Source organism: Anguilla anguilla, chromosome 5 (genome assembly GCF_013347855.1).
Source record: "Anguilla anguilla isolate fAngAng1 chromosome 5, fAngAng1.pri, whole genome shotgun sequence".
Taxonomy (NCBI): domain Eukaryota; kingdom Metazoa; phylum Chordata; class Actinopteri; order Anguilliformes; family Anguillidae; genus Anguilla; species Anguilla anguilla.
In genome coordinates, this window is record NC_049205.1 from 33,635,244 (window position 1) to 33,648,588 (window position 13,345).

Here is a 13,345-nt window from a genome sequence, read left to right on the forward strand (position 1 = left end):
AGTGGGCTAAAGCCTGTTGCCTGACAACCATAAAGATGCTGGAACAAAACAGAAAGCCTAGTTTCACTTATTCACTGAAGTGCCAAGCTCTCAATGTGCTTAACTCACTTCATCAGATTTCTTTTGCTGATAAAATACACATTATGCTCCAGTTGTCAGGTTGCTAAGACTGTTGGAAAGATGTATGGGATATCAGTTAAGACAAGGAACAAGACTCCATTTCTGGATCTTGTATTCCTGCTCCATCACAGATGTTAGAATAAATTACCATAGATGCAGAAAGAGATTTGTCTTTACTATGACTCACTGTGTAACATTTTGAATTGGTTATGCAGACCTATTTGTTTCATGTAGTGAAACCTCAAGTTCAAATGTACTTCACTAAATGATGGTTCCAGTACAGAATGCTTCTGTTAATATAGTTTATTCACTATCCATCAACATTCACCAATATGGCACTATAGACAAGGAGAATGGACTGGTATGTGAAACACTACTACAGCTGTACACAAACAGTGCCTGAAAATCTAGATTTCGCAACAACACAAAAAGGAAATAATACAGGCTATATGAGCTTGACAGGGAAGCATCTGGAATTGGGGTATTTCGGTTTCTATTAGACAATTAAATTTCAACACATTGGAAATATGTAGCTTCAATACATTGGATTTTCCATAACAAATACACATATGCACCCTAGTAAGATCCAAAGATAAGGGCATGAACGACAAATCTCGTTTTCAGACTGTATCTTTATCCAAACATTATCAGACCAATATTAATTTAAAATACCTCTTTTAAAAAAATCAATCTGTCACTGTCATGCTAAAAGTGAACACTGACAGAATGGTCCATTAATAAGCTGAATCAAGAAGGCACTTCACCGTGGAAACTAAGATTAATTGGAAAATTAGTGCGATTATTTCAACTAAATTCCATATTGCCTGAGCTCAGCAGTTATTTTCCAAAACACAAGCGCTTTTTCAGTCTCTACATCGTGTCAGTTGACAGTTCGCGTCCATTAATTACATGAACTATCGACACCGAATCTATTCTACATAATCATTTAGTAGTTAAACCATGTGCATTGTTTTACTTAGTTATTGTTTATGACTCCAACAGTGGTCTGTTCGAAGATACACTTAATCCTACATTCACACTTCCTAACAAAGTGATTTTTTTTTTTTTTTTTTTTCATTTCAACTTTATTCAAGACTCATCTTAAAAAGAGGTCAATAGCGGGTAAAATAGACAATACAGATAATGGCACATATAAAAGTAATTATGGCACATATAAAATTATGAAGCAGTACGTCCTGCAATTGCACTGGCGCAAAAGCAAGATCACAAATTGACTTCATGTATTATTATTTAACGAGTTTGAGTACTTCGTCTCAATAAACATATATTAGTCTACTATTACTGAGCCGCACTTGCAATTGGCGGAAGCCCATTGGTTTGAAAGCACGTTAAAGTTTACTATGTAAACTACTTTCGCTTGTGAGAAACATTGTAGCTATGATCTCGAGGCAGACATCGCTGAGTCGCATCAAAATGTTACATGACAATAGTTTCTGACCGCTATAAGATCATGATCCCCACCAACCAGCCTGCCTACGTGTCCAACTAATTGTTACTGTAACTCAATTTCACACGATTTGACGAGAAAGAAAACTAACACAAAAAATAAATAAATAGAACACTAACACTTCACCTTATTGTAGTTGTAGTAACCCAAACAATGGGGAAAATCCAGGTTAGATGGGTCACCAGGAATAGGATTCCCACCGGCAGAAGGGTAAAACCGTACATCCATGATGTTTTGGAATTGCAAGCTGCTCAACCGAACTCAATTTTAAAGCGTTCCGGGGGTCCCACTCCCGTGTTATATGTGTGTGTTTTAAAATCCGCGCGTTGAGATAGTTGGAGAAAGCAGCAAGTTGAGTCGGGACGGTCTAGAGTGAAACAAAAACAAGCGAGATGTAGAAGGGGTAAACTGTGTATCGTTGATAATCCTCTTTCAGTTCTAGTAGTTGACTGGTAATTGTTAGCTAGCCAGCTAGTTCAAAGCTATAATACAGGTTGCTGGGTGTTGAAGATTTTCCTCGAGGGCAGCTATATCTGTGCCAAGCCACAATGTTTGCCCATGCATTTAGGGGCAGCTGCTGTACACAAAGACGCCACGCGACCGGCACAGCGAAGCTTTCCACTACCTCCTCAGTCAGACGATACAGGGGCGGACAAAAAAAATAAAGTCCAGCTCGCGTAGGATGAAGGAGGGTCCGTCACCAATAATACGCCCTCTCCAGACTCGCGTCTTTTCCCCTTGTTTAGGTAAGTTTGTGGTCGTTGTGCTCGTAGCTAAAAAGAAAAAATCATTCACCTTCCTTGCCAAATGAGGAGGGCAAAGAGGTTTTCTTTTTCATTTTTGAAAAATAAAAAAACGAAACAAAACACAATGCAACAGAAAGTCTTCCACCCAACGGTCACGGCTTGTAGTTTTGGAGTACTGGAGTACTCAGTTCCGTTTCTGGCTCTGCTCCGCCACATAATGAATAAGTGAACAAGTGAAAAACAGGAACCACTCCCCCAGTACCGTTCGCCACTCCCATCCAATCAGGTGCCGTTTCTCTGGAACAAGAGAGCTTTTTCTTGTTCTCTGTGCATAACATTACAGTTGACGTTCGGCTACTCCAGCTGCAAAACAGAAGTCGCTGTTTTCATAGTATAAATTCAGTGGGATTTAACAACAACGTCATTTTCTCCTTGATTAGGTTCATCTAAAGTTTTTTAGATAAGTCAAGGGCAGAATGTTTTTTATTGCAAATATCTCAATTAAAATTGTTTTCAACTTATAAAACGCCTATCACATTGCCATGCTGTGTAATTACATTACAAAATCTCGTTAAATATGTCAGCAGTTAATACAGATGTGAAAATAAAGTTACAACACATAAGGACACCTCACATAAACTAAAGAATCACTGAATAGCACTTTATCTATACAGTTTGCATAATAAGTCACTCTCTTTAAGAGCGAAGAGCGCCTGCAAATTGTCAGTTAAGTAAAGTAGCATCAGCAATGACACCCAGTATTTTCTCTGTCTGAATTCATGTAACTTGACCCCTTGTTTTTTTCCATCTTGAAAGGGTAGTTCACCCAATATTTAAGTCAGAAATGTTCCTTAATGTTGCAGTAAGGACATTTTTTAAAAGGACATGATGAAAAATTGTGAAAACAAAATGTTCCTTAGAAAATTTTTTAAGACTACATGTGATTTAGTGTGTTTAGTGTGTGTTATGACTTTCACGAAATACTCAGATGTACAAATCTCAAAGAGGTTCATTTTCCAAAAATTTGCAAAGCGAAAAGTTCCTGTAGTTGCAGAACCATACAGACGGCCTGACTGAGACGGGTGACAAAATCAAGGAATAACCTGAATAAATGAGTGGAGAAATATATCAAATGCAGATGCTTCCATACAGTAGTACTGCATAATATAATTAAGCAATTAACATATTATCATTCTCTGAAACGTGTGAAACGTGGTGGCTGGGGTTTCATAGTTCAGGTATGTATGCTATAAGTACTGGCTCACTTGTCTTCATTGATGATTTAACTGCTGCTAGCAGCAGCAGAATTAATTCTGATGTGTGCAGAAGCATCTTATCGGCTCAAGTTCAAGCAAATTCCTCCAAACTCATTGGAGGGTGCTTCATTGTGCAGCAAGACAATGATCCCAAACATACTGAAAAAGCAACAAAGGAGTTCTTCAAAGCCAAAAACTGGAAAATTCCTGACTATCCAAGTCAGTCACCCGATCTGAATCCAATTGAACATGCATTTCAAATGCTGAAGAGAAAACTTAAGGCAACTAGCTACTGAAACTACAGAAGATGAAGACTGCTGCAGTACAGGCCTGTCAGAGCATCACCAGAGAATTCTCAGAGAAGATACTCAGCACCTGGTGGTGTTAATGGGATGCAGACTTCAAGCAGTCATTGCATGCAAAGGATATGCAACAATGAACTAAACATGACTACTTTCATTAACATAACATTAATATGTCCCAGGCATTATGTCCCCGAAATGGGGGCTATGTATAAATGTGTTGCAATTTCTACATGGTAAAACCAGAGTATAAAAAATAGCCTTAAATAAAAGCTTAGAACATGCACTTTAGCTACATGTGAATTGCTTGATTACAATTCTAAAGCTGTGTAATACAGAGCCATATCAAGAAAAAAAATTTAATCTTTTAAAATCTGATGGAAAATATATATAATCTGCAACCTGTAAAAGCTTTGTAGAGGAGTGAAAGCATTCACTTTACATATATAAAAAAGACAAGGGTGTCAGTTGTAAACATTTGTTAACTATGTAGGCTATCCAAAGCTCTGATATTTTATTGGTAATCATATAAAACCAATTTTCTACCCCTTAATATATTGGTTATGTTTTTTCTTTGTGATCAATATTCAGTTGCATAATATATAGCATAATGTCTACAATTTCTAACATCCATATGGCTACAATTATATCTGTTTCTTTAAAAAAAAAACATTATTTCTATGTATTTTCCATGAGGTTTTAAACAATAAAAGATAATTCACAATATATCAATATGGACTGTACACAATACATTACACAATGACAGATAATTACACCAGTCATATTATTCCCAAGTAAAATACATTTTTTATGAAATCACTCAGAGACGTTTTGGAATTCAGAGCTTTCTCTGCACATTTTTCATTATCTGGACATTTAGCTTATTCACTCTAGAGAGGGTCCATCACATTACAGAAGTCAAGACAATTACAACATTCATTTGACCGATGCTCAGAGTGACTAACAAAGCAACGGTATGCATACAATACGACTACATGGATCACAGTACAGACACAGAAAACATTAGACCACATTTGAACAAGAGTCATAAGACAACATAAGAACATATCACAAGAGTGCATAGCACACTTAATAATCAATGGTATGCTGAAAAATGTTATGTCACTATGTTAACAGTGATTTATAAATTGAGGCTAGCCATATTAAAAACATTTTGGCTATTGTATTTCTTAGCCTTGTTCAGGGAACCAAGATGCAATCTGAAGAGGCGAATCAGTCTCCGCACAAAGATGGCCAGTGACACTGCTGTTCTGACTGTTCAAAGTTGGAGTTGTGTGACTGCTGTGTAAGGTCTGATGTCGGAAGTTGAGAAGGAGCCATTCCCTTCACTGCCCAGTAGGCCAGCACCAGTGGTTTGAAGTGGATGCAGGCCATGCAGGAGCCAGTGGAAGGATACAGGCAGAGTTTTGATGTGGGTGCTATTTGGGAGGTTGTAGACCAGCCATCTGAATGTGTTTTAGAGATCTGATAGCTCAGGGAGAGAGACCAGTGAAAAGGAAGTTGCAGTATAGCAGGTCGGAGAGTACCTGGACCTCAAAATGGAGCTGAGTGGAGTAGGCAGTGAAAAAGGGGCAAATTCTTCAGATGTTGCAAAAGAAGTATCTACAGGCCCGGCTCGCCGTCCCTGTGTTCTCAGTGAACATTGCTGCCGACTGTCACTTCAAGGTTCTTGGCAGTCTGGGTGGCAGTCACTACAGTGTTGTCCAGGGTAATGGAGAGGTCCAGGAGGAGAGAGTCCTTGGCAGGGATGTAGAGCAGTTCAGTCTTAGCCAGATTAAGTTTTAGGTGTCAGCTGTTCATCAGCATGAGATGTCACAAGGCAGGCTGAGATGTGTGAGTGGAACCTGTGTGTCAGAGGGGGGAAAGGAGAAAGATTTGTCATCAATTGGGTCCAGTGAACAGGCGGTTAGCCGATGAGTCACTGAGACATCGGCAACAGTAAAGGCAGAAAACACAAAGGGAGAGGGTAGACTAGGGTGGGCTTAAATGGGGAGGGGGATTGAGCTGGTGATTGCATGAAAGAAATGCAGATGTCTGCTACTTTCATGTCAAAGTTTGTTGCAAAGTCATCTGCAATAAGAAAAGAGAGAGGAGGAACATGAGATGGCTTGAGGAGAGAAGAAAATAACAGTTTACGTGGGTTACAGCATCACACTTGAATCTTATTTAAAGTTGACTTCTGCCACTCACTTATACCATATTCAAGCTTCAAAAAGTACACTTACAATTATACAACTGAGAAAATGTAATTACTTACAAATACATATGCAGCATCTATTACTTTCCCTGCAATGCTTCTCAAATCTTCCAAATCTGAGAATTTATTTCATGTTCATTATTAATTATGTCTTTCTTTATGGTCTTTAAGGGCTGATTTGGTCCGTAGGCCTCGCATTTCATAATTACAATTACAATTACGTTGTTGTAAGGGCCGCATTGTAGATTGATCCATTTGTACTGTGAATGGGGGCAATATAATTAAATATAATATTGATGTATTTTGCCACACTGCTTTAACACAAAATCTAAAGATAGTGCTATGGCAAAAATGTAATTTATAAATAGGCTATAATCAGTGCAAATATTGTAAATGACAACAGTACTTATCTTGTAGATCGACATTGCATTTGTGCTGTGTGCTGTGCACTGTGCTTGAGCAATTGTTTTGGTGTAAATGAACAACAACAGAAAAGCTAAACATGTATGTCCCCTTGAGCTTTGTATTAGCAGTTCTCTATTCTTAAATCAGCTATTTGGAAACAGTTTTCATTGAAGGAATGAAACATTATTTACATTGCACGCATTGAATTGTGGGAATTGCCATTCCTCAAAGAGTTCTGAATTTGATCTCTCATTATATCTTATTAATTTCCCCTGTACTAATGTACATTAAAATAGTGTTAACTTGATTAATAATATGGTTGTAATGTATTCTGTGCTATATGATGCTGCCATTGTTAAAAATTGGATAGAAAAAATGTAAAAATAAATTAACAAATTTTGCAGAAAAACTTGTAGAGTAAAATGTATACTGCACTGAGAGAGCATGCATGTGCCCATTGACTACGCCACTAAAGCATGGATGCCAAGGATGACAATGTCTCATTACTGCATCGCAGAAACAGTAACGGCTGCATGGGTTTTGTTAGTCATGATGCAAAGCATATAGCCAGGGGAATTAAGCTCAAAAAACGGCCAACTCTTTTCGCATAATTCCCCCTACTAATAGTGCCACCAACCCTCTAGCCATGACTGCATTCATGATGTATTCTTGTAATGGGGCGAAATGGCTCAGGAGGTAAGAGCAATTGTCTGGCAGTCGGAGGGTTGCCGGTTCAAACCCCGGCCTGGGCGTGTCGAAGTGTCCTTGAGCAAGACACCTAACCCCTAACTGCTCTGGCGAATGAGAGGCATCAATTGTAAAGCGCTTTGGATAAAAGCGCTATATAAATGCAGTCCATTTACCATTTGTAGTCTTGAGTGCTGTATTGCCTTTATAAAACAGTTACAACATACAGACACAATTATTTGATGACACAATATTATTAATTTTTTAAATTATTTGTAAGTAACAGTTTGGGCACAGAGTGATGCTGTTTAACTGTTACTGTATCGGATTTACAATCACTGTAGAACGCTGTCTCAGCCAATCACCATCTAGGATGGAAACAACTCATTTTACAAAACCCAATTAGCTATATGCAGTTGAGTTCACGCGGTGATTTGTGCTGCAGATTCAGGAGAGTGTAGATATCTGTGGTTCTCCTCCTAAACAAGAGGTGCTATCCAGCCTGCTTCTTTTCACACCACAACCCACTGGCAAGCTCGCACAGAGCTGAGTTGGAGGAAGATATTTCATGTGCTCCTTTGGCAAGTAGTCCATGGGCATCCAATCAACAAGAGAGAGTATCTAGGGAGTGATGAAACACATATCCCTAACCAGCTGAACCCTCCCATCCCTGGGCAGCACAATCTGCAATTGTGTGTCACCCTGCGGGGAGGAGATGGAAATTCTAACTATGTTGCAGATTTTTATAGTAATCTGCAAGGGCAGAACATTTAGGACTGCTCTATACATGACAATTTCTGTCTCCAGTCCCATAAGACCATGCAGTGAACCATGCATAAAATACCACATATACCACTGAATCAGTATGTGAACTTCATCCACAGCTGTGTCAATAAGATGGTGGAAAAAACACCAAAGTCTGCAACACTATTCATTTTCCATCAAACCCCTGGGGTCGACCATTTTTCCGGCGATGAGAAATTGGTGGTAATATGTTTTATTTAATAACGTCACTCTCATTTCATGTATAAACTTACTTTAAATTGTACTGTGAAGCAGGCCTGACAGACATTTGGGGGGGGGGGGGGGGGGGGGGGGGGGCGGGCGGATATGCTCAAGATAAAAAGGACACCTTTCGGTGGGGGTGGGGGGGGTGCAGTGACCGACATTGGTTGGTTTGTCTAAAATAAGATTGTAGCTACTGATCAGACAGACATTTTGCCATTGTTGAGTTGCGGGTTGGCGACTGATTTTCAGAGAACTATCCAACATTGTCAACCGATTGGCTACCTTTCCTGCTGGTTTTCTCTTTTCTCTTCTCAAATCCACTTTGTTGTTTTTAAGGCATTTTGATTTCTTTGTGGTAGCTAGGACTCCTCTTTCCTATCCTCCTCACTAGCTGACTAGCTGATATTTAAATTTCACCATCACAACTAGGACTAGTTTAATTTAACTGCCAAAGCTACTTAATGGTTACATAAATCTGAATCATGACATAATAAACAAGCACGTAACCGTCCAGACCCACAGCGCAACTCACTTCCGCAGACACATTTTAGCAGGCACCACCTGTGCATGCCTCCCACAAAACATCCCTCAAAGGTTGTCCGTGAGTGAGTGAGTGAGTGACCACAATTTGCCATGCATAGCCCATGGCGGCAGTTCCTGTGCGCCGTGGGAAAAATGGATGCATGACATTTGACAACAACACAGGAATGCTAACCAGCAATCTTTGCATATAAGAAAAGAAGACAATACTAATAGCAAAGAAAGTACCACAGATAATTTAATCAGCAGTGTTTACAATACATTCTCTGCAGAGGTTTGCTCAGAGGCTATTACAAATTTTACAAAGTGAGTAAACATGGAGCAGAGATGTTTGTTGAACTAAGGGTATATAGCCTAATACACATGCCAGTAATGGCTTGGTTAATGTGTAACATTTCTTGAGGCATGTTCGTGTTTGCTTGTGAAAGTCAGGAAAGAAAAGTGACTACAGTTTGCCTTTATTATTTCTGTATTTTGGAGGAAAAGGTACAGGGTGCTGGGGAGGCAGAAGAGGCAAATCCAAGTACCCATTAGCAATACTTTCAAATGTTTTAACCATCTTGCAAATATATACGAGAAACCCTTTGCCTTCAACATTTCATGTGAGAAACTTTCCATAGAAAACTCAGTTTACTGAAAGATTCTGTGGGCATTGCTGGATGATTGTACAATAATAAACTGTGTACTTTAGGTCATTCTTGATAGATGAAACATTTCCCGTATCCCGTTGACAAGGCTTTTCAATTTGAAATGACTGTTTTCAACCAAAGGCATTGCAGTGGCTTCAAAGCAGGGATGTAATAAATATTTAAACCTGTGCTGCAATAGGCTTGAAAACATCTTCTGGAATCTCCATATTAGGGAAGCACCTATGGATGAAGGTTATTTTCATCCAGTTGTTCCAAGTGGTCAAGATCGGTATGGTAGAACAGTTCAGGAAGAAAGGTGGACACAGTGTCTCATGAAATGAAAAACAATCCTGGCCAGCCAAATGTATTAGAAGCAATTTCCTGGCATCAGTCTGATTTCAGGAAGCCTATGCCAGGAAATGTAACTAGTTAGCAAAGACAGAGATGAAGATATGACAGATAGCTACCCCAGATCCAGAGAGGATTAACAAACGGTAAGGACAAAATAGCCAGATTGTTAGACTCTCATTGGATACAGGAACCAGTACCAAGGTTTCTGCAAGGGTTCACGTAAACTCCTTTTGAATGTAAGTGCAGCATTTAAGTGTCTAAGCCTGTATAAACATTTTAGTTGAAGCTTCTTATACACTGTACCTTTATAAATAGCTCATTACATTATGAACCTACATTGCTAACATGAGTTATTTCCATCTGTCTTTTCTCAGTCAGACACAATGTATTTCCTGCTACCAAGAATTCAAAGTCAGTGGCTCACAACATTGCTTTGGCAATTTTCAGGATTTATTGAAGAAACCGCATCCTAGCACCATTATACCAACATTTTACAGAACTTCTACCTCTAAATTTAAACATGAATACAGTGAGCTGTGTTGAATTGAAAGTGAATGCAATTTGCTCATTATTTAACTGCCACAAAGGGAACCCCCAGACAAGAATAACTGCAAGCTATGTTACTCGCTTCAGGGAGGTCATGTCACTTTTCTCCTTTTGTGTCCACTTTAAAGTAGCCAGGCCATGTGCCTTCTTGTTACTGTTGCATGTTATTTAACATCAAATCTGATCCCCCCAAGGATAAAAAACATCACACAAACAATGTTCTTCACCTTGAGGTACTGGGAAAAAAGGTGAAGAAAATTTGACAAATCTTACAGGTTTCTCACTGGAAAATATCAAATGAGTTTTCATTCAAGCATTTCTCTCTTGTCTCTGCTGCTGTCTTAAAGTTCAGTTCACAATGGACCTTTTTTCTCTGTGAAAAAAATGGGAGAGGATGCCATAATGAATGCATTCCTTTCTCTCATTTGGGGAAAAAAATAAAGTCTGTAGGAGTGTGTGTATATTTTATTCAGTGATTATGCACTTTGCACAAGAGATTCATTTGGGACTTATGTATTCCCTCAAGATTGAAAGAAAGCAGTTAAATGTATGCACGCCTTCTTCTGTGTGGATCTCTTCTTAAATGAAAAGTAGCATTCTTTTTAGAACGTAACATTCTTAACATTCAGTAACATTCTTCTAATGAAAAGTAATACATTTAAAAAAGTCGTAGGCTTTTTCCATTTCCCTTCATTCCTAAAAGATGTGTGGAAATTTAATTTCTTTTTACTGTCTCATGTAAGGCTGTCTATAGGATCTTGAAGTTCATGTAAAAACAGGTTTAAAATAGCATTTGCCATTTCCACCCCTCCAGCCATGACAGATATGTTGAAATGTAATGCTAACTTGAAAATGCATATGATTATGGTTTCATTTTACTGTCACATATCACGTGCACACATTGTACATCCCTACCCCCACATTAACACTCATTACAACTAGTACAAAAGATATTAAAGTTCATGTAAAAAGCACTGAATGTAAAATGCATATAATTTAAAACAACTACATCTGCTTGGAGTAAAATGCCATTATGTTAACACAATTGTGCTTTGCTTTTCACTGTAATTATTTTCTGTTGAGAGTCAATGATAAAGCGGTGCTCAATTTATTTTCTTTGTTGGTGAAGTCAGTCTCAGCCAGATGAATTATGTATGCTGTACATTCGCTGTTCTTTCCCCCCAGTTTTGTGAGGCAATATTGTCATCATAACATTTGGTGACCTTAAAACAAATTACTTTTTCTGGCCATGCTTCAGATTGAATGAAATGACTGCAGAGTAATTATATCAAGACCAAGAAAGCAAAATAGTGAATTAACCTCATAAGCTTTATTTACATTATCCTCAGATTCATAGTTGCTCACATCAAGATGCAGCAAGCAGTCTTTCGAACAACATTTTCTTGGCTTTTGAATCATGGATTTCTTAAGGTTCTAAACTTAAACATCTATAAACAATTGGGCCTTTAATTACATAAGATTAATGATTACATATGTTTATATTAAAAACTTAACTAAAATTTTTGGATAATGTTGGATATGGCTGAAATAATAAGGATCATTGTGTAATAACACATAGCTCTGCAGGCACACACATATATATTTTTAAGAATTCTGATGGAGGATGCACAATTTATTCCAGTTTGATCGTCATCTTTTTGTGTCATCATTATATTTTTTAATATTCTTGTGTCCTTGTGCACATACTATGAGCATTTGAAGATTCACCCATTTTGCTTGGAATAGAAATACTGGCACTTGTGTGAAAGCAGTGAAAATTGAAGGCATTCGATTTCTAACCCTCTCCCAGTGAGGTGAAAGTGCAAACCAATTCTGAACAGGGCGTTCTGTAATCCACACTCTTCTAGGTAGGTGACATGTTACAACTACATTCAATAATAAATCCATCCATCCAAAAACAGATTTAGTATAGACTTTACTGGATTTACCAATGTCAGTGTGTTACTGCCAACATACTGTACAAAGATCTTTCAAAAAACATGAGATAAAACTGTAAATTTACAATTCTAAAACATGCTTTTCAGCAATAAACAATTCATAAATAAATATTATTTATGACATCTGAAAATACATTTGTACATAAATCAGACTTGATTAATATACAGTCATGTCAAATTGTTCTATCCAATACAAAAGCATTGGAAAAGCAAAACGGCCTAGTTACTCATGTATACAAGACACTGTCTACAAGTCATTAAAACTTGCAAAATCTAGGCCTACCGTTAAAGGTATTTATATCAAAATGAGGCCAAGTTACAACAAATATTATTGGCTCACACAAAGTAAACTAGCTCTATTCCAAAGCAATACTACTCAATTTCCAGTTTCCTACATTATTTAAAGTAAATTGGCCCAGTGTTTCTCCATCTTACATCAATAAAGTTGTTTCTTCTAGGAAGGATTCCTTGCAATCTTAAAACTCAGTCAGACCCATGTATCCTACTTGATGTTTTTCTTGGTCAAAAGCTTTGGGGTTCATAATAAATTGCAGAGGCCTGAAGTGTTCAAGCATGTTCAAGTACCAAGCTTAGCTTTATTGCTTTTATCTGAGCATCTGATAAAAAGTTACTTTATTCCACTCAAGCGGTTTCCTGGAGAAGTCATCATACTTCGACTCAAATCAACTTTAGTAAGAGTACTTCAACGTCAATAGGATTTTCCAGTTCGTTTTATGCTAGTAGTTGTAACTAAGGGTGAGGCAGAGACAAGTACTTAGTAATGCTAGTAATTAGCACCAATTTTCTGTAATAGCTAGCAGTGGGACTTGTTATCGATTATAGCAAGTATCGACACCTGTAATCCATAACAGGGTTAAGTATGTTAATGAAGCAGATTGACATTCCCCCTTATTGGTGCCAAATTGGAAGTACAGTACATTACATTACATTACATTACAGGCATTTAGCAGACGCTCTTATCCAGAGCGACGTACAACAAGTGCATTAGTTCAAGGTGCAGAGGTGCAAAAGAAACACACTAGAGTGAAGTAAAGATCGTAGTACCAGAAGTGACCACATAGATCAGGACTCCAACCCAGTAGTAGCCATG

General features: G+C 38.0%; 1 protein-coding gene across 2 annotated transcripts in view; it reads right to left on the minus strand.

The window, feature by feature from the left end:
* The window catches only part of LOC118228050 (TOX high mobility group box family member 3-like), a 60,974-nt gene extending 59,158 nt beyond the window's left edge, over nucleotides 1–1,816 (minus strand). For both annotated transcript variants that reach the window (XM_035419260.1, XM_035419262.1), the window contains exon 1: nucleotides 1,715–1,816. In XM_035419260.1, the coding sequence (XP_035275151.1) occupies nucleotides 1,715–1,816 (102 nt within the window). The remainder of the gene's footprint in view (nucleotides 1–1,714) is intronic.
* Nucleotides 1,817–13,345: the final 11,529 nt, after the last annotated feature.